At 52.2% G+C, this 21,587-nt stretch overlaps 1 protein-coding gene across 1 annotated transcript in view; it reads left to right on the top strand.

The window, feature by feature from the left end:
- NUP210 (nucleoporin 210kDa) overlaps positions 1-21,587 on the top strand; it is a 62,513-nt gene that overhangs the window by 17,033 nt on the left and 23,893 nt on the right. Inside the window, 9 exon segments of the mRNA XM_011950655.1 lie at positions 1,243-1,464; positions 3,377-3,550; positions 7,988-8,180; positions 8,433-8,539; positions 9,895-9,999; positions 10,099-10,200; positions 18,650-18,778; positions 19,845-19,972; positions 20,084-20,219. Coding sequence (XP_011806045.1) covers positions 1,243-1,464; positions 3,377-3,550; positions 7,988-8,180; positions 8,433-8,539; positions 9,895-9,999; positions 10,099-10,200; positions 18,650-18,778; positions 19,845-19,972; positions 20,084-20,219 — 1,296 coding nt within the window.

The raw sequence follows: 21,587 nt of genomic DNA, 5'->3' as shown, positions 1-21,587 counted from the left end.
AGGGACACGGTGAGATCTCTATTTTAGGAAGGAACACATGGGCAGCTCTTTGAGGGGAGAGTAGATGGGGCTAGCGGGGAGCAGATTGACAAGTGAGGACTTGGCAGTCACTGCAGTGGGACCCTCTGCAGTGGGAGGTGAGCACAGCTGGGCAGGGCTGTAGGGCCCCTCAGAGTGAACGAGTGAACCCCTCCTCTCTGCACCCCTGCTGTGTCACTGGAGGGAGGGGTCCTCCTGTGGAATCCCCACGTCTTCCTGGAGGTTGGCTGGGAATGACACCCTGTTACATAGAATCTAAGGACTGCCATTGCCCACACTGGGAGGCCATGGGGCCCTTGGCACCATGGTTGCCCTAGGCTGTGGAGGAAATGAGAGCTTTGTGTGAAATATTACTTTAATTCTTCCTTTGTTTACTGGGTACTTTAAGGCCGCCACAGTTTTACTTGCCAACTCACTTTCACTCAACAAAGAATTGTTGAGCACCTGCTATGTGCGAGGCATGGTTCTAGGTGCCACAAGACTCACCCTCGAAGCTCGTGCATACATGGTGCCAAGTGTGGGAAGCCTAGCAGCTCAGAAGGAAGGGAACAGACCACCTGCAATGATGCCAGCGAGGACACCACAGGCTGCATCTCCCTTGGTCACCTGGTGGATATCTCTTTAGGATGGTTTTATGCTTTTTGCAGCAAGATGGTTGTGATCCAACTGCACCATCAGATGTGTATCATGCGCTTGTAGATCTTTGTGAAGACTGCTTTGGGGGCCCACATAAGGTTCTGTCACTGGGAAACACCACGTGTACTGAGCCCCTTGTGCTGGATTGTAGATTATTGTTGGTTATTTGCTGTGGGAAATAATAGTGTGATGAACATCTGTCTGTGCATTGACATGTTTCTCTCCATTGTGTTGTTAGATTAGGTTCCAGATGGGAAATTCCTGGGTTCCAGGGCTGTGGGTATTTTCAAGGCTTTTACCAGATTGTTTGACAAAAGAGACAAATCCATGTACACCCTCTAGCAGTCTTCAGAGTGAGGGCTTAATTCTATCTACACTCTACTCCTCTGGGTCTTTGCAACGATCCCCATGAGTGCTACAGATGAGGAAAATGAGTTTCAAACAGGAGATGGGGCTTGCCTGACCACTGGCCCCCACAAGCAGGGTGAGGATGCGGGGCTGGGATGCCCGGCTCCTGTCCGTGCTGCCTTAGAAGAATGCCAAGTCTTCTGCCTCTTCCATCTCCAGGCTGTGGATCCCTCCTCTGTTGCCTTGGTAACCCTGGGCTCCTCAAAGGAGATGCTGTTTGAAGGAGGTCCCAGACCTTGGATCCTCGAGCCTTCCAAGTTCTTCCAGAACGTCACTGCTGAGGACACTGACAGCATCGGCTTGGCTCTCTTTGCCCCCCATTCCTCCCGGAATTATCAGCAACACTGGATCCTTGTGACCTGTCAGGCCTTGGGTGAGCAGGTGAGTGGGCAGCTGCTCCAGACCCTCCTTGCCCTAAGGCAGGGGTGGAAAATGACTCTCTCAGTATTGTTTTATTTACTCCTTGGAGTAACCCTGAGAGACAACCACTCCCATTGTACCCATTTTACAGATAGGCAAACTGAGGCGTGGTGAGGTGGAATTCAATGAACACCAGGCAGGTGTGGCAATGGGGACCTCCCGCTATGCCAGCTTTCATAGAACAGGCCAGTTGGGTGGCTTGCCACCTCCATGGGCTTCAGCATCCCCCACTAACCAAACCAGAGCTGGAGGCTTTGAGTTCGGGATCACAAGTCCAGTGTCTCCAGGGCTGTAAATGAATGAGGCTGTAGACCCAAGTTTGATACATCTTTTTGGTTTTTGAGGATAACCCGGAAATCACAATTTTTTTTTTTTTTTGCATAGGTAATCTGTTAAGTTTTTTAATGCTGAAAACCAAAAGCTGAGGAGGCTGAGGGGACCAGACAAAACACGTGTGACCTGAATCCCCCCATGCTGGCTGGAGGGCATCTTGCTGTTCAGGCGCCTTGGGACCTGGCACTCCTTCCCTGGGGAGGGTGGGCTGAGAGCTTGTGGGGCCTCTGGTGGGCATCTACTGCTCCATTTCCAAGGCAGGAAGCCCAGAGCAAAACGGGTATTTGGCGGGAATCAGGAAGATGGGAGAGAGCTCATTTCTTTGGGAAGTGAAGGGTATTTCCTGCATGTGTAGCAGGGCAAAGAATGTCAACTGGCAATAAAACGCACATGCATGCGTCCCACGGTGCCCTTATGGCATCAGCCATGCCACAGCTGCCCTGGTATGGCCAGAAAAGATGCCTGGTGATAGGTCCCATTCACCAGTGGGGTGGTTTTAGAAAAACAATAAAACAACAAGAACAATAACATCATAATAAGTAATATAATAAGAAGAATAAAATTCCTCATGAATTAAGTTGGATATATTTCTTATCCCTGACATGACCCCACCATCCCTGTCCCCTCTCAGGGCTGTAGGAATTTGACCCCCAAGTGGCATTACCTCTAGGGGCCCTCCCAATCCATTGCTCTGTGGATTGGGAGCAATCCACAGGGGACACATGGGACACCAGGAGCCGGGAGCACACAGAAAGCCTTCGTGGAGTCAGGGAGGACACTGCCCTTGGTCCTGCCTCATAGTCAGGAGAGGTGGGGGCTCGTGTCCTCCATCAAGTGCATGTCATCTGAGGAGGCTAAGGGTGCTACCTCAAGATGGGCCCTGAACCATGGTGCTCCAAAAAAGAGGAAGCCGGATATGATTTCTGAGGTCCCAGCCCTCCAGGCAGACAGGTTTCCCTCTTTTCTTGCACCATGGATTCCCCTCTGCAGCAGCCCCTGGAGCTGCAGAGCATGAGCAGGCAGAGGGCAGGCCCTGCCTCCAGGCTGCAGCTCTTCCCGGGCATTGTCCTGCAGAGCTCCTTTCTGATTCGCTTTCCCCAGTCATCATTCTGCAGCATGCACTTCCCACATCTGTCCCTCGTTCCACGGGTGTTTTCACCTCCATATGGACTCCTCACTGAAGCATCCTTGAACTTGTGAATTTGCTAATGCAACCATGGGGTTTTCCTAGGGTCCTGGGAAACCATGAAGCCTCACCAAGTCTACCTCTTCCCTGAGATAGGAGCAGCCCATGGTTCTGGCTGACATTTGCAGAGGGCACGTGGACTCCCATCTGAGAGTCTCTTAAGTGTTGAGGAAGTGCTTTCCTACCTGTGTGCCACTGGGCATTTGTTAAGACCCTGTGGCATGGGTATCATCATCACTCCCATCCTATAGAGGAGAAAACTGAGTCAGAGGGTACTGGGGTGGGGTGTGGCACAGCTCAGAGAGGAGTGAGAACTCAAGCTTGGGGGTCTGACTGCTCACTGTGCCCTACCAGGTCATCGCCCTGTCGGTGGGGAACAAGCCCAGCCTCACCAACCCCTTCCCTGCGGTGGAGCCTTCTGTGGTGAAGTTCGTCTGCGCCCCACCGTCCAGGCTCACCCTTGCGCCTGTCTACACCAGCCCCCAGCTAGACCTGTCCTGTCCGCTGCTGCAGCAGAACAAGCAGGTGGTGAGTGTGGTCTATGCTCAGGAGGAGGCGAGGGTGCCGCCCGCTTGGGCAGGACATTGGTGGCCTCGCCCATGGTCCCAAGCATTGTAACAGACATAGCTCCATGCTGCACTTCCTTCATCTCAACAGCTGGCCCTGTGAGGGCACTGGTTTCATTTGTGTTTTATATGCAAGGGACACACAGCTTGGAGAGGTGAGGGACATACAAAGTCACAGCTACTAGTGGCAGTGTCAGATGAAGATAGAGTCCTCTTCCACATTCGCTGCCTGTCTTTGTTTGGCAGTTGGTAGTTTAAAAATATCTTGTTGTCTTCTGTGCCTTGAGGGTGTTAAAATGCAGCTTGCTGTCTATGGACAGAGTATGTAGGGTCAGAGCAGATGTGCGGGCTATTGACAAGAGGTGACCAGCTGCAGCATCCCCATGATGTGGGGGACATGGGGCTGTGTTTCAGAAGTAAGGGTTAGGAGAGGAAGAAAGTCCGCTGGGGGTCTATCTAACGGCAGGGATGTTAAGGGAAGCCACAGGTCTGCTCCCCTTGGACTTGAGACGCATCCATGCCTTAGTCCCTAGGGCATTCAGAGCCCAAGGTGTTGAGTGTGTCCAGTGTAAGGGACATGGGACACCCTCTGGCCAGCACCAACCCCCAGCCCCTTTTCAGAGGAGGGGGTTGGGCAGCTCCTCCTTGAGCATGTACTTACGGAGCACGTCCTCTGTGCCAGGCACAGGTCTGAGTTTTGGATTGCACGGTCATCAGGACAGGCAAGGAACCTGCCTCCCGGAGATGACAGGGAGACCAGGAGATGCACAAATAAGATGGATCAGAGGTGGCAAGCGCTGCAAGGGAAGTGAAATAGGGCACGCAGCAGAGCGAGGAGGAGGCTGCTCAGGAGGAGCGGAATGGGGCTCTGAGGAGGGCATGTGCGAGCTCACCGCGATCTAACACTGTGGAACTCACTCCATTTATTCTTTGTGAGTCCTAGAGCAGACCCTGGCTCATAGGATGAGCTCGGTAACTAGGAGCAGTGGATGAGTGAACCAGGGAATGCACTGTGCATGTGCCACTCGTGTCTTGACGCTTGACTCTTGCAGACTCCTGGGTGGAGAAGCCACACTGCTGGAGAACTGGCCGGGGAGTAGCTGAACTGGAGAGTAGGTCCTCTCTGGACAGGCAGCCTGCTCAGCTCAGGGACAGTCACTTCAACCCCAGGCTGGCCCAGCTTTCTCATTTTCAAAGAAAAACAAATCAAACCTATGTGCATCTTCCCTGTCCCTAGCGTTGGCTGTGAGCTGAGGGAGCCACATTGGGGCTGGATTGTGCCTGGTCTGTCTGTTGGCCAGGACCTCTGCTTTAGCTCAGGGTTGTCTCCCTGGACTTAAATATGATGGCTGCAGGGCTTGACTCTGATTTGGCTTTGCACATCTTAGATGTCGCCAGAAAATAATGGACCTCAAACAGAGTAGTTGTGTGATCCATCAGTCCTCAGGTTCCTGAGCCACCAGCCAGCCATTCAGGTGTGACCCTGGCAATTTAGAGTCTCATTAGGGAACTTTCTTTTCTTTTTTTTTTTTTTTTTTTGGTACAGAGTCTCTCTCTGTTGTTCAGGCTGGAGTGCAGTGGCGCAATTTCGGCTCACTGCAACCTCTGCCTCCCGGGTTCAAGTGATTCTCCTGCCTCAGCCTCCTGAGTAGCTGGGACTACAGGCATGCACCACCACACCAGACTAATTTTTGTATTTTTAGTAGAGACAGGGTTTCACCATATTTGTCAGGCTGGTCTCGAACTCCTGACCTCGTGATCCGCCCGCCTCAGCCTCCCAAATTGTTGGGATTACAGGCATAAGTCACCATGCCTAGCCAGTCATTAGGGAACTTTGAGAAAGATATATCCCTGCAATACAGCCTGGGTGCAGGATCAAGGTAATTTTATACTCTCCAACTTCAGAAGCTACCCAAGATGTGTTTGCAGATTAAATTATTGGTGAGGAGAGACATCAGAATGGAATTGACTGATCAGAATGACAAGATGGAGCCAGGCTCAGCCAAACCCTGGCCCTCCGAGCAGGTCCTCTAGCGTGTGGCTTGCTTACTGTGAGTGGGCACTAGTTGCATGGGACTGATTAGGGACTTGAGTGGGGCTGCCCCCAGATGAGACACCAGAGATTGACCACACTGAGTCGGGGGAGGTCCTTGGGCTCTAAAATCAGACCAGCTGAGTTCCATCCCTAAACCTGTGTGACCTTGGACAAGTCATTTAACATTTAATGTCCCTGGACCTCAGCCTCCCTGTTTGTAAAATGAGGTTTATGTTGTTGCCTCAAATGGGTCAGCTAGCTTGCACATGTGCTTGGCCAGTGTCAATTTCCTTCCCTGGAGGAGCATTGGTTTTCCAGCCTGGGTTGCATCTGGGGGAGCCATGGAGCACCTAGGATAGGTCCCTGCAGCCTCTGCCCACACTCCCAGCTTCTATATTATGAATAATGATGAGACCTTTGCATGCCTGCTGATGGTGCTGGCCTACTTTGAGCAGGGTGTGGATTAAGAATTTGTAGCCTGCTTGAATCAAGAGTTCTGTGGGGGCAAGAGAGCTAAAAGGAATTGAGAGGAGCCCTCATGGTGCAGGTAGGGTGTTTTGTGACTGTATCAGTCAGAAGGCTGGGCCTAGCCAGGCTGCCACAGCAAACAAGCCCACATCCCATAGCTTCATATGGCACAAGCTCACCTCCTGCCCATGCTGCATGAGCCTCTCTGGTTGGCTGGGAGACCCTGCTTTGTGTCATTGTGATCTTCATTCCAAAACATGGGCTGTGGAGCAGCCACCATGTTGATTATGGCAGGTACCACTGTGGAGAGAAAGGGAATGTGGCAGGTCGGGATCTGGCAGTGAAGCTTCCCCCTAGTCCCATTTAACATTTCACTGGCTAGAGCAAGTGCCTCGGTCACCTCTTTTTTTTCTTTGCTCTGTCGCCCAGGCTGGAATGCAGTGGCGCCATCTTGGCTTACTGCAAGCTTTGCCTCCCGGGTTCACGCCATTCTTCTGCCTCGCCTCCCGAGTAGCTGGGACTACAGGCACCCACCACCACGTCCGGCTAATTATTTTGTATTTTTAGTAGAGACAGGGTTTCATCGTGTTAGCCAGGATGGTCTCAATCTGCTGATCTCGTGATCCACCCGCCTTGGCCTCCTAAAGTGCTGGGATTACAGGCGTGAGCCACCGCGCCCGGCCGTGCCTCGGTCACTTCTAACCAGAGGGTGAGAGAAGGGTAGTTCTTCCTGTGGGACCCCCCTCTCCCTGAATGGAAAACTGGCCATTTGTGAATGATGCTCATGGCTGCCCCCTTTCCTACCCACGTGTAGGAAGGCTCTCTAAAATGCCCTCGCAGTCCCCATATTTAAATCCACATCCTAGAAGATGGGCTTGGTTGTACTTTGTGTGTCACAGCTGGAGAAACTGAGGCTCAAGGAGTTCATAACTTGCCTGGACACTGAGAGGTAGAGCTGGGACTCAGTCCAAGTTGTGGGGTCAGACACACTTGGCCTCTGCTTTGTGGCCCTACCCACATTGCCCCCACGCCATGTGGCCAGAGAAGGAGGGGATAGTCCACAGGAAAGAGGCTTGATTCAGCCGGTTTCTATGGGGAGAGTCTGCTCGGGGAGCGAGAGATCACGCCAGAGTGGTGGGAATCCAGGATTTGGACCTGCAGCCTGGAGCTCCCATCCCAGACCTCCTTGGGTGAGCTCCTTTCCCTGCCTGGACTTGTGCTTCCTTCACATGGGGATGACCCCTCCTACCTTCCTGGGACATTTAAGGATCGGGCGAGTATTCCACTTTGAAAGGAGCTGTGCAAACCTGGTGGCTCTGGGACATCTTAGGCGTTGGAATCTGCATTCCTGTGAAACCACTAGTGGGGCCATCCTAGAGGCACTGACATGTGCCTGGGTTGGGTGGGGGGTGGCAATCATTTGGAAAGGTGAGGGCAGAGGGGAAGGAGAGCAGCCTGCCCACAGTAGTAGGTCAGGGTTGGAATTCCCGGCTTCAGCACTGTTGACACTTGGGGAAATAGTTCCTGTGGGGGGCTGTCCTGTGTATTACAGGGTGTTAAGCAGCATCATGGACCTCTCCCAACTAGATAGATGCCAGTGGCAACCCCCGACTCATCAGTAGGGACAGCCAGAAATGCCTCCACGGTTGCTGAACGCCCCCTAGTGGTTCTCATTCCATTGAGAGCTGTGTTCTGGAGCCAGAGGCCAGCTTGGACAGGGCCATGGCGGGACCTGGTGGGTGGCAATAGTGAGGATTGCTTTCTGGCTCATCCCATTCCCTCACCATCACCCCCAAGAGCCCACAGGGCAGCTGCTGGCCTCAGAGTGCACTGCATGGTCAGTGTCCAGGTCCAGTCCTGGTTGTGACCACAGCATCTGACCTGTGTCCCCTGCAGGTCCCAGTCTCCAGCCACCGCAACCCCCTGCTGGATCTGTCTGCTTACGACCAGGAGGGCCGCCGGTTCGACAACTTCAGCTCTCTGAGCATCCAGTGGGAGTCCACCAGGCCAGTGTTGGCCAGCATCGAGCCTGAGCTGCCCATGCAGCTGGTGTCCCAGGACGATGAGAGTGGCCAAAAGAAACTGCACGGTGAGCTGGGCACTAGCCCAATGGCCCAGGCAGAACAGAGACCAGACAGGAAGCCTGCCAGGGTGGGCCAGTACCTGTGGGAGCTTAGTTATCTGCGCTTAGGTCCTGTTAACTCTTAACAATCCACGTAGTTTCAACATACACAGTTTTCTGTTTTCAGATTCAAAACTGCAAATCAGAAGGAAGGAGGGGCTGCTTCAGGGGTGGTGATGGGCAGACATCCAACGGTGGCTTCCCTCTTCCTGGTCTCAGGTTTGCAAGCCATTTTGGTTCACGAGGCATCAGGAACCACAGCCATCACTGCCACTGCCACTGGCTACCAAGAGTCCCACCTCATCGCTGCCAGAACAAAGCAGCCGGTATCTCCCAGGGCCCAGTGGTGGGTGGGCTATGGGTAGCGGAGCAAGCCTCCTACTTCTGCTTAAATTCCACTGGGTGTCATAGTGTCCTGAGTCACTGTCTTCTCGACCACCGCTCCCCGACCCCAGCCTCTTGGAGGCCCTAGGAGAGGCACTGCTATTAATAGTAGGGGACCAATAGATACATTGGAGGTGGGAATGGGAAGGGCTCCTCAAGAACAGGCCTTCCTGGATGACAGCCACCTCATGGGAGGTATAGCCATGAGAAAACAGGTCTTGAATAAGGTGGAGGCAGCAGGTACAGGCTGGAAGGAGAAGGTGGGACTGGATTCCCAGGGCCCCTAAATGCCAGGATGAGGCACTTCTATTGTCATCCTGGGAGCAAACTTTGAAAGAAGCTGGGACCCTATGGGGGCAGCACTGGGGAGGCTGGCCTGGAGGGAGGTAGTGGGTAAAGGGGCACACCTGTGCCTGTCCCTGATGGCTCAGTCCTCACTGGCACCAGGAGTCCCTTTATTGGGAGTAGGGGGCATCATGGCCTCCTGCCTGATGCCTGAGCACCCTGACGTGTTCCCCCCAGGACTTTGCACTTCCTCCCTCTGCCCTGATGTCCCCCCACCCCTCATTGCTGAGTCACTCGGGCTTCCTCCTCTTGCAGTCTCTGTTCCCCTGAGAGCTGCTCTCCCTTGCAGACACCGTCCTTGTCCTTGTCACCCACACTGCACACCTTCCTGTCATTGACTCACTCTTGCTCTTCCATCCGTGCATTGGAGTCACCTCTCCCTGCGGACAGTTGCTGCACCCTGAGTGCCTGGCACACCTGTGGCCCCGAGGAGGTGCTCAAACACATGACCTCCTGGGGACCTCAGATCTGGGTGGCTCCCTTGTGTGACACATGGTGGGAAGCAGAGTTTGGTGGGTCATATGCCACCCTAGGGGATGAGGGTTCCTCTCCTGAGCCAGCCTTGGCCACTCTTCCAGGGGACCCTCCCCCGATGCCCAGCCTGGCCAGCGGCCACACACTCCAAAGCTAGCCCTTTGCTGTGAGGTCCTGAAGGGCAGGGCGTGTGTGTGAGTTGCCAACCACTGGGGCCTGGTGGGTTGGCGTGTCATCTTCTAAGCTGGATTGCTGCCAACCCCCTCCTCAGTCTGGAGTGGAGAAGCCAGCAACTCACTCCACCTCAGGAGACTGAAGGGAGGCCTCAAAGGGTCTGTGGCCATTCTACTGGGCTCAGGAGCACCAGGGGCTTGTGGCTGGGAGAAAAGCCAGGCCCTAGGGCCTTTGGGCCTGCTCTTCCTGAGGGGCGGCCTGATCATGTCCTCCTGGATCTGATGGCCTTGCCCTTGCCCTTCAGCATGACCCTCTGGTGCCTGTGTCAGCCTCCATAGAGCTCATCCTGGTAGAGGACGTGAGGGTGAGCCCGGAAGAGGTGACCATCTACAACCACCCTGGCATCCAGGTACAGTCCTTGCCCTGCCACCTTCCTGGGCGAGACCCATGGGGGGACTCCTCGCCCTCCTACGTGCGGCCCAACCCTCCCTGCATCTACCTCCTGCAGGCGGAGCTCCATGTCAGGGAAGGCTCAGGTTACTTCTTCCTCAACACCAGCACCGCAGATGTTGTCAAGGTGGCCTACCAGGAGGCCAGGGGTGTCGCCATGGTAAGCTTGGGCCATCAGTCCCCACTGTTGGTTTTCATTCCTTATCTGGGCTGTTGCGTGGTTAATTGATTGATTATTTTGAAAGCTAGCACTTGGCTCACACTCGGAATCCCAGAACTTTGGGAGGTCGAGGCAGGAAGATCACCTGAGCTCAGGAGTTCAAGACCAGCCTGGACAATATAGTGAGACCCCTATCTCTACAAAACCAGTAAGAAAAAATCAAAAGATTAGCTGGGCATGGTAGCACAGGCCTGTGGTCCCAGCTACACAAGAACCTGAGGCAGGAGGATTGCTTGAGCCCAGGAGGTTGAGGGGTGCATTGAGCAGAGGTCATGCTCCAGCCTGGGCAACAGACCTGGGTGAGAAACCCAGACCCTGTCTCCATAAAAACAAAAGCTGGCACTTAGTCACATCAGCTATAATTAGCAAGGTCTTTAGATTCTCTGATTTATTCTACAACTTTAGTCATTCTCATGAAACTTTTGTGATTTTTATTCCATGTCCACAAACTGTTAGTTACCTAATGGTTTCCTTTCAATCAATCCTTTAATTAAGATGAAAATAGGCCGGGTGCGGTGGCTCCAGCCTGTAATCCCAGCACTTTGGGAGGCCGAGACGGGCGGATCACGAGGTCAGGAGATCGAGACCATCCTGGCTAACGTGGTGAAACTCTGTCTCTACTAAAAAATACAAAAAAACTAGCCAGACGAGGTGGCGGCACCTGTCGTCCCAGCTACTCGGGAGGCTGAGGCAGGAGAATGGCGTCAACCCGGGAGGTGGAGCTTGCAGTGAGCTGAGATCCAGCCACTGCACTCCAGCCCGGGCGACAGAGCGAGACTCCGTCTCAAAAAAAAAAAAAAAAATTAAAATATTATTCCATAAGGAGCACTGTAACAGCCATAAAGAAAATTGCTTTTAAAAGATGTCTGACCTTTCTCTGTTTTCCTGTGTTTCTCTCTTGACCCTCTCCCTACTCTTGCAAGCATTGACTTAGCTGTGCTTGTGGCATGGAAGAATTTAGTGTTCTGCTTTTATTATGTTATTTTAAGTGTTTATGTTTTTTCATATTGCTAATGTAAGATGGCAGTCCATCTTCAAGTATGCTAATGCTTTCTTTTGCCAGTTTAAATCTACTCTTGTGCCCTTCTGGTGAATTTTTCATTTCAGCTATTATACTTTTCAACTTAAGAATTTCTGTTTGGTTCTTTTTTTCCTCTAACTTTTACCTCTTTATTGATATTCTCTGTTTGATATGACATTGTTGTCAAATCTTCCTTTACTCCCTTCATCATTATTTGGTTGGAAGGCTTTGCCTGGTGAATGTGATCTCTGGTGGCCCTCATAGACAGTTTCTGTCATCTGCCTTTTTTCTGGAGTACGGGTCATGTTTTCCTGTTTGTTTGTTTGTTTGTTTATTTGTTTTCATGTCCTATAATTGTTGGAAACTGGACATTTTAGGTAATGTATTGTAGAAACTCTGGATCCCCCATCCCCACGTTGGAGCTTGTTATTGTTATTTGCTTGTTTACTTCTTTAGTGACTGGCCTTGTTATTTTGCTGAACATGCACACACTCACGCACACACACTTTTTCCCAGTAAGAAGTCTCTGATATTGCTCTTAGGGGATAACACCTTGGTATGTCCTTTGTCACTCTGGGATGACTGTGGCCTTTGCAGGGCTTTTTTTGGCTGTCTTTCAGTGACCACTCAACTGTTGAGCTCCATTAATTGAGGCTGATTGCTCCACTGTCTTCAGTAATTCCCTGGGGCACACATTCCTACACAACTCAGTCCAATCCTATTCAGGATCCTTTGAAGGGACCCTTTCCCTAGAAGATGTTTAAGGTTTGTTCTAACCCCAGGAGAGCTCTTCCCAGCTCTCTCTTTTTCTGTTTCTCTCTGGCAAACTTGCCAGCCTCCAGTGTAGTCCACACCTCCTGGACTCTCTGTCGCCTCCCAGTTGCCTTTCAGCACAACCTCCACTGTTTTGGAGAGTGCGCTTAGGCTTGGACTTCTCCAAGCTCTGCTGCACATGAAGTCAGTTCCTTTAGGAGCAACTCACACCGTCTGTTTTCTGGTTGCATTTAGCCCCTGTGTACCAGCTGCTTTTCCAGGCAAGCTCTCTGAGCCAGAGCTATGGTGCTGGGCACAGTGGTGCATCTCTCTCTGGTGACACCAGCACGTTAGGAGCTGGGCCCTTGGTGAGTGGGGCAGCAGCCCCAGTGTTCCTCAGCTGGCCTCTCAGCAGGGAACCCCACCCCACAAGCCGGGGAAGGGCGACCAGGCCCCAGTATTCTCACGGGTGCTGCACCCAAGGCAGAGCCTCTATCCCACGCGTGGGGTCTGGGTGGAAGATGGAAGCTCCCACCTCTGAGCCCACTTTCCTGGGACTCAGTCTCAGCAAGCTATAGCTGGGGTCATGATAAGAAAAGAAAAACTGACACCTGCCCCTCCTAGGAAACGAATCCCCTGACCAAGAGCTGGGGGTGAGGGAGTCCTGTGATCTTGGAGGAACCAGTCGGGAGTGGAGCCCCCCCTCACTGGGGTGGAGGTCGGGGAGGACGGGCATCTTATTTCACATTCCACAGGCCCTTGTTCTTCCCAGATGTTAGCAGGTTTTCTCTAGTAAACGCTTCTTCATTTGCTGTGTGCCCTTGGAACCATCCCAGAGATTTTAAATGGCTGTGTGTGTGTTTCATGGGGAAGTCTGTGGTCTCCTTACACTGTCCTGCAGAACTGGCACCTCCGGCTGGTTTATGACGTGTGGGGGTGTGAGCCCTTTCAAGAGAAAATAGAGATCTCTGTTTTTGTGTGAAACACCCTCTGTTTAATAAGTTTTTTAATTCAGTTTTTTTGTTTGGTGTTTGGGGTGATTTCGAAAACCTTCCTTCAGTGTTTGATGTTAGTCTCCAGCTGTCTTGCATAGAGGATGTTTTCTCAGTGCGGGAGTCCCGCTGTTCCTGTTCTTCCCAGAGGCAGACCCCTGGATGGCAAGATGCCCTCAACACTTGCGATCACGCATGTGGTTGGAGGACGCTGGAGGAGGCGAGGAGCCTGAAACCACAGGCAGTGTCCCCTAAGCATTCTTATCCCCTCATAGAAGAAAGAACAATTCCCCAGCTCTTCCTCCAGCCATGCCAGTGAGAACCTTACATCTTAATTCTGACTGCTTGATATACGCCTTGTTTTGTTTACTTTTAAAAATTAATAAAAACTTCCCTGTTACCAAGAAGAGGGGAGTTCCAAGTTAGGGAAAATGTGTACAGTGCCAGTGAAACCAGGGCACGCTCTCATTCACATTTACCTTGCACCTATCATTTTGTGCAAGCCCTGAGGGTAGACTTGTGACCAGAGGGAGACCTTTTCTCCAGGAACAAGAGTTCCTCGAGGTTGGTGATGGACTAGGCTGCCGCTGTAGATAGTGAGTTCCCTGTCCCTGGAGGCATTTGAGCAGAAGCTGGGACACTTGTCTGAAAGACTCAAGGTGGGATTCCACCATAGGAGTCAAGTCTCCCAGGAGAGTTTTAAACCCCTCTTGAGTCCTAAAATGCTGCGATTCTAGGAGTGTCTCTGCAGTTCTGTTTTACACGTGGCCACAGGAGAGCTCTGGCACTCTCTTTCTGGATTGTGGAATGGCCCCTGGCCTGGTTAAGTGACACAGAGTGCCCATTGCAGGCAGGACCTGGGACGAGTCTCCCCTATGGCAAGCAGCAGCCCGTGCCACAGGCCCTGTGAACTGCTCTGGTCCAGAAGTTTCCTTCCATGGAGGCGCCCTGCCCACCGGGGTCTTCACCTCCCTTCATTTCAGGCTTGTGCCAAAGACCCTCGCAACTCCAATCGGGCCCTGGTTCCTCTGGTCTCTTCTGAAGCCTGCGGGAGGAATTTTCCAGGGAGTATTGACGTCAGCAGCAGGTCCTGGTTGCTTCAGAAACAGTTGCAGGCGGCTGTTTCTGAGGGATGTCTACACGTGGCTGTGGCTTTTTCCAGCTGCTGAGCAGCAGCACAGAGATAGACAAGCCCCCGGCGCTCCCTAGTTAGCTCACAGAAAGGGTTTCTTTCCTTCCTGTTGATACATATTCAGCACACAAAGATGGCTTGTGGGCATTGTGGCTTTGGAGTGTCTCTGGGGGGCTCTCTGGGGCTCACGCAGCAGGGGTCCTGTGGAGGTTTTTATCCCCACACAGTGGGCATGGGCTATGCAGGGCTGTGATGGATTTTGCTCACACAGCCCCAGAACGCTCTGTAAGGGCCTTTATTTTGTTTTTGGCTGGTTTGCACATGGGAGTGTTTATCCTATTTAAACCTAGGGTTTCCTTCTCAATGATTCTTTACATTTCAATCAAGTCCTCCAGGCAGAACCCATGAGATGACCAGAGCAGGGGAAGGAGCCTGCTGGGCACTTTACATTTCCCATTAATTCGTGCACTCAGCAACACTGGAGTGCTTATCATGTACCAGGTGCTGTGCTGGGCACTGTGGATTCAGGAGAGAATGAAGCCGGGGGGCCCAGCTCCTGTGAGCTGTGGCTGCGTCTCTCCATCTCCTGGGTCCTGTGAGGCGCAGCCAGACATGGGGCCGTTGTTCAGGTGAGGATGCGTGTCCAGGATGAGTGGGGAGTGGTTGGCAACTGCAGGGCCTGAATCAGGTGCATCCTCCTTTTCCCTGAGACTGATCTGTGGACAGTAGTCCACGTCCCCAGTCCTCGCCCTTGGGAAGATCACAGGGCTGGCCAGGTCCCTGTGTGAAGTTCCATCCAGCACCCAGGCCAGGGCCCCACTCAGTGCCTGTGATTTTCATGTAAGCTTAGGTCCTTACCTGCTGGCCTTGAGGGTGGGTAATCAGGGGCATACTCACTTGGCATTGTCTGGCCCATCACGTGACATTGATAAGCAGCCTTCAGGAAATGGAAGCTGATGCTCCGTGACATTCAAAAATAGCTGCAAGGTCCCTTATTCCCTGCACTCGCCACCTGTCAGGGGACAAGTCTGAAATGTGATCAGGGCTCCAGGAAGTGGGGGCTGAGATGATGTGGGCAGAGCCTTGGGGCCTGGCAAGCTCTGAGGTATTTGACAGTTTCAGCCCCCACGTGTGCAGAGCTGCCTCTGGCTGCACTCAGCGTCTTAATGAGCAACGACACATTTGTCATCTCATCTCTGACTTGACAGAACTTTCCCCTCGGCTCAGTGTTTCCCAATGTTCTCAGGTGGCACCTTCAACACTCAGAAATTAAAATTCATTCTGGGCATGGGTCACCACTACCTCCTTCCCCTTGCAAACGTTCTCCTGTGTGTCAATCAAGAAGCAGATGTGTCTGGAAAGCACAGAGAAGCTGTGTGGTGTGAGCTACCATGCACAGTGTAGTTAGGAGCGGGTGCAGGGTCCCGCTCTGCCACCAGCTAGCAGCCAAGTGCCCTCCATTACCCAAGCCTCCAGAGTGGCCTAGTGGGCGCCCCCTTACAGCATCTCTGTGGGGTACGTTTAGCCACTGTGCACCAGCCTGAGGGGCAGGCCACGCTTCGAGGGCTCCAGAAATGGTGGCTGGATGCCCATCCCCTGGGAAATCAAGTGGAAGAGCAATTGATTTCCCCACTGCCATTTTAGGTCTTTGTTTAAAAAGTGCAAGATGGTTCTTCTAAAGGAGAAAAAAGAAAGAGAAAAAGCCCTTCCCTGCATTACCCTATGTTGCCCTGCGTGAGGCTCCTCAGTCGGCGCACTATGGAATTTCTCACATTGTGAGGGACCTGCCCACTCCTGACAGCAGTAACTATAGTAGGAGTTTCAGGTTGGAGACTTAAACTGGGTTCTCAAAGAAAGCTCTCATTACTCTCTGTAATTTTTCAATGAGTTTTCTTTGAGAGAAATGTAATAACCTGGGGTGAATCACCCCAGCAAAACCAGAAACCTGGTGGCTCCTGGACCCTGCTTCTCAGCCCATACTTGACACTAGGCTCGTGTGGCGATGGCTCCAGTCACAAAGCTATTGTTTTGTAGTATAAGCATGACGTCTACTCCGGGATCTTTATTCACCTACTGTAAGTCATTGTGTGGAATAACCCAGGCATGCTTTGTGTGTATTGATATACACACAATGGTATCATTGATATACACATAATGATATAATTGATATGCACATAATGATATCATTACACGGGTGGTGTGTGCAGCTCAGGCCAGCTTGTTGATCCTCCATACTGCCAGCCAGCCGTGGGCTTGGGCCCTTCTCAGCTAGGCCTTTGCTTTTTGTCCACTCTCCCTCCTCCCCAGCACCATAGTTCCGTCCTGGCTGCAGGAGGCCTCCAGCCCCATTCCCCTGGGAAGTGGAGAGTTGAGGGAGGAGCCTAAATTGGGAGTTAGTGTATTTGGTTCTATCCCCAGCTCTGCCTTTTCAAAGCCATATCCTTGTCCCGTCATATCTGGGCCTCAGTTAACTCATTTGTACATTGAAGGGGTTGGACCAGAATCAGCACTTTCCAAATAAGTGAAGGTCCATTAGGTTTGCAGGCGATTTTCAGAATTTCCAAGTCTTAACAAAGCTGGTTTTACTCTGTAAAGCTGAGCAGGCTGGAGTACCAGTTTCCATGACCTTATCCAGAATTACTCAGAGCAGCGGCCCTGGATCTTCATCCAATCAAGGCATGCTTATAGGAGGCTAGGCTGTACCAGATGCTGAGCTGAGTCCCAAGGACATGTGAGTGCTGGTGACAGCCTGGAGGGGAAGGCCGAGTGCACTGTGGGTCCCATCAACACTGATGGCACCTGGCAGGCCCAGCCCCCGAGAGAGGGGAGAGGTGCTGGAGGAGCTGACATGGATGAGGGAAGACTGTTCTGAGGAAAGACACTGGACCTGGGCCTGAAGGATGACTTGGAGCCAGCAGGTGGAGGGTGGGGAAAGAGTCCAGGTCTTTAAGATGGGCTGCGAGGTCCGGAGGCAGGCAGGCAGCAGCTGGCTGTCTGTATGAGTGAGAGAGAAGGCCTGCGTGGCTGGAGTATAAGTGTAGTGGGGGAGTGTGCTATGCGTGGATTCTGGAGCGGAGGCAGGGGCCGGGCCATACCAGGCTTTACAGGGCGTGCTAAGGCTTTGAGCTCATTCTCAGAGCACTGGGCAGTTGTTGAAAGGTTGATGTTGGGTGTGATGTGATCCTATTTGGTTGTCACCTTTGGGTCAGAAACCTTATTTTTATTTTATTTTATTTTATTTATTTTATTTTATTTTATTTTATTTTTGTAGCTTCTTGATATTGAAACTCTAGCTTTGCAAACCCTGAAGTGCTTACTTTAAAACCCCTTGCTCCCCACCCCTTGAATACGAGACCACAAAGAGCAAGCAACAAAGCCAGGCCCAGATAGAGGAGTGGGGCAGCTGGCTGGACTCGCCTCATGGCCTGTCCCTGCTTGCCCAGCTCCAAGACCACCTGGGTGAAATATGCGTTTAAGCAGTAAGACAAGCTGTGTGAATTCCATCATAAACAGACATGTTACTTGTGTGAATGCCCATCTTCTGCAGCATCAGAGGGTGATTGTGATGTACTTTCTTAGGGGAGAGAGTCTTGAAGGTAGAATCCCTAAAAGTGGGTAGAGAGAAAAGGATTAAAAGGTGGGCTCTTGCCTTGAGCCCAGGAGTCTGAGGTTGTAGTGACCTGTGATCCCGTCACTGTACTCCAGCCTTGGGGACAGAGTGAGACCCTGTCTCTAAAAATAATAAATACAATAAATAAATGTTAAAAGGGTCTTTGGCAGTGAAAAAGCTGGAAAAAACTAGCTCTGATTTGTTCATTCACTCACAACACCTTGGCAGTCACTGCTTCACACAGAGCTGGGGATGTGATGAGACACAAAGATGAGCGAGATGCACATAGCTCACACTGGGGTGGCCTTGGCTCCCAGGCTCTGTGGTTCCGTCAGTCTGATTGGGACTTCCTGTGCAAGCTGCCATTGGAAAGCATCTGCCTCATTTTCTGCCAGCCCCTGACTTGCAGTTTCACAGAAGACCCCACAGAGTGCTTCTCTACCACCAGGGCTGCAGCAGCAGGTGGCCAGCTCAGGATGTGACATCCTGGGACTGCCTCCTCACTCTGCCCTGAAGTTGGTGCATGTCCCAAGGCTGCTGACTGGCCCCCTTGGAGCAGCTTCCATTTTCTTCTCTTTGTAAAATGTGCAAGTGGAGATCAATGCTCTGTGAGATCCAGCCTGGCACTAATGTGTTATATCCCAAGCCCATCTCCTGGCCAGCAGTGGGGCTCATGACGAGAGGTGGGTAGGGCACTATCTGGTGTAGGATTTCCCTTGTCCACTGCTTCCCAGTGCTGGCCTGGAGGGCTCTGCCACTGGCATCCCATGAGGTGATAGGCTGTGCTGAGGGTGAGGTGCTGCTCACGGACCTGAGCAAGGGGGTGCCCTGCAGCTGCATAACCCAGCACCCACCCCTCCACCCCTGCCCCAACGTTGCAGGTGCACCCTTTGCTCCCGGGCTCATCCACCATCATGATCCATGATTTGTGCCTCGTCTTCCCGGCCCCAGCCAAGGCTGTAGTTTACGTGTCGGACATTCAGGAGCTGTACATCCGTGTGGTTGACAAGGTCAGTGGAAGCTTCATGACGGGGCACCCTCGGCTGACCTGCAGGAACTGGGAGGGAGGGGACTGTGGGAAGAATGTTCCGCATGGCCTTTGCTTTTTGCTCCTGGAGTCTGCATCCCTTCCCCTGTGAGCTTGCAGAGCTGTCTCCCATCTCCTTCACCCCATGTGGAGGATCCAGAGTCCCTTCAATAAGGGACTTCTTCATCTCAGGTGATATCCCCATGAGGGATAAATCTGGCAGTAAATCCTGCTGGAAGTTGTCTCTAAATTAGCCATGACCTGGGAATTCCATGTCTTCTGGCCGGTATAGGTTATTAACCAGCCAGGCACATGCCCTGCTGAGCATGAATTTTCTTCCCAGAATATAGCTTTTGGGTTCTCTGGGGTTTCAGTGGCAAATGAGCACAACTCACCCATGCCAAGCACCGTGGAAAAAAGAGACAAGGAATAGATCTCGGTTTATCTTTCACATCGATAGGGAATTTTTATTACTCCAAATATCTGAGGTAACTGAAGCTGGGCTTCCAGAAGGTTGCGATCAGGTTCCTCAGTGGATAGAAGGGCTGGTAATTAAAAGGGGAGTGTTCATGCGACTTAGGCTCCTTAAGAAGCTAATATGCTCTGCCCAGCCCCACATACTCCTCTTATAGTCTCATTTTCACTGCTGTTTGCTAATCATCTGTTTCTTCACTGTGTATTTCTGATTCTCATTTCCTAAAGTTCTTACTATATTATACACTGCCAGGTGTGAGCTGTTCAGTCAATGAGCATTTATTGAGCTCCTACTGGATGCTGCTGTTCTGAGTGGTGTCTCATCTCCCTAATTAGTGTATTAGTTATTTAAGAGTAGAATGTGGAATTTATGCCTCTAAGTATCCCCAAGCTCCCCCTCATCAATTTTCATTTGCTGACTGGCTGATAGTCCAGAAGTCAACCTGGGAGACTCTCCTGATTCCCACGTCTGTGGATTGAGGTTGGTGATGCTATCTCAGAAAGTCATGGGGCACCATAGATGGTAGGATTGGTCTTTTGGAGGCCACCTCTGAACCTCTGTCCCCATGATGCAGGTGGAGATTGGGAAGACAGTGAAGGCATATGTCCGCGTGCTGGACTTGCACAAGAAGCCCTTCCTGGCCAAATACTTCCCCTTCATGGACCTGAAGCTCCGAGCAGCCTCCCCGATCATTACATTGGTGTGAGTTCCCTAGGGGTCAGAGGAGGGCACCTCAGAGACAGTGCTGATCCCAGCCGCAGCCTTTCCCACGGGGTGGTCTTGGAGAAGTCCCAGCCCTTCCCTCTGTTTCAGGGCCCTTGATGAAGTCCTTGACAACTACACCATCACATTCCTCATCCACGGCGTGACCATCGGCCAGACCAGTCTAACTGCAAGTGTGACCAATAAAGCTGGACAGAGAATCAACTCAGCTCCACAACAGATTGAAGTAAGACGGGTTCTTCCCACACTATGTGGGATCAGCCCAGTGCTGGGGGTTGGAGGTGTCTTTATAGTTGGGGGTATCTTTATAGTACAGTCCAGGAAGCTACTGTGGAGAAGCCATATAAAAGTCTGTGTGCCACAATGTCCTCTCATCAAAAGGCAGCTGTTACTAGCTCCAGGGTTCTGGGAGGCACCAAAGTTGGACTGGCAGAACCGGAGGGAGGGGGCCAAGTGACTTTACTTTTCCTCTGTGACATGGGGGATTGTGCGGCTCAGAGAAGGGGTGTGCCTGGTCACATGGCAAGGGGACACACTAGGACCATTCCCAGAAAGCACTGACTGGGTGGAAGTTTAGACAGATGCTGGCTCATGTGTACAAGAACTCCTTAACCATTGATCCTGAGCCATAGAACAGGCGCTTTGAGGGCATTGGGCACCTGTCACAGGGGCTGCGTGAGCAGAGGTGTCATAAAGGGAACTCCTGAAGTAGGTGATTCCTGGATGAGGGGAGCTTTGAGGTCCCCGCACCGGCTCAGTGTGTGGTATGGGGCTGTCTCGGGAGATTAGGTTATGACAGGAGCCCCACTGCAGCCATAGGCCACAGCAGTTGTGGCCTAGGCATCATCTGAAGTCTATACACAGCAGCAGCGTTAAACCAGCCCTGCCTGCATCCTCCCTGCGTCTGAGCCACGTGGGGGCTGGTGAGCATCATTAATCTGTGATCCAAAGCAGGTGGGTGCCATCTGTGTCTCTAGATGGAGGTGCACCTTTCTTCTTCTGGTGATGAGAAATTTGTTTCTGCCCATCAATAGCATAGCTGCAGAGACTGATACTCCCGCACAAGTAGCACCCTGGCCACCTCCTGCGTTCACTCACCTACTCCTGCCAGGCAGGCACTTGTAGGGGTTGCAGGAGGAGCAGGTGGGGGCTTCACCAGCTCCACAGAGTGGCATCGACATCCCTGGTCTCCTCCCAAGCTAATTCGGAGGGTATGCTAGGAGAAGAGCAACCTCTGGGGCTCTGGGTGCTCCCATATCGGCAGGGCTACCCTGTGGGGCTACCTCTGGCTCCACAGGCCAGGTGGCTGGGGATGTACATTGCTAATGTGTCCCCGGGCGCTGCTGACATTGCTGCTTAGTGACCACACACTGAGAACCGCTGCTCTAAGGGGATGGCTCAACTGCATAAAAGCCATCTCTCCAAGGGGATGGCCCAGCTTTTGGAGTTTAGCATCTAGGGAAAGTGAAACACAGTCACAAACAGAAGAACACACCCCAGAGAACCAGGGACCCTCGGCCATTGACTAGGAGACAGCCCCTAGCACTGGCCCAGGACCCTGGCCCCTCTGGTCACTGCTCAGAGAGGGGTGATG

Source organism: Colobus angolensis, unplaced genomic scaffold (genome assembly GCF_000951035.1).
Source record: "Colobus angolensis palliatus isolate OR3802 unplaced genomic scaffold, Cang.pa_1.0 Scaffold31, whole genome shotgun sequence".
In the NCBI taxonomy this organism is placed as follows: Eukaryota; Metazoa; Chordata; class Mammalia; order Primates; family Cercopithecidae; genus Colobus; species Colobus angolensis.
This window is presented reverse-complemented; position numbering and strand designations above follow the sequence as displayed.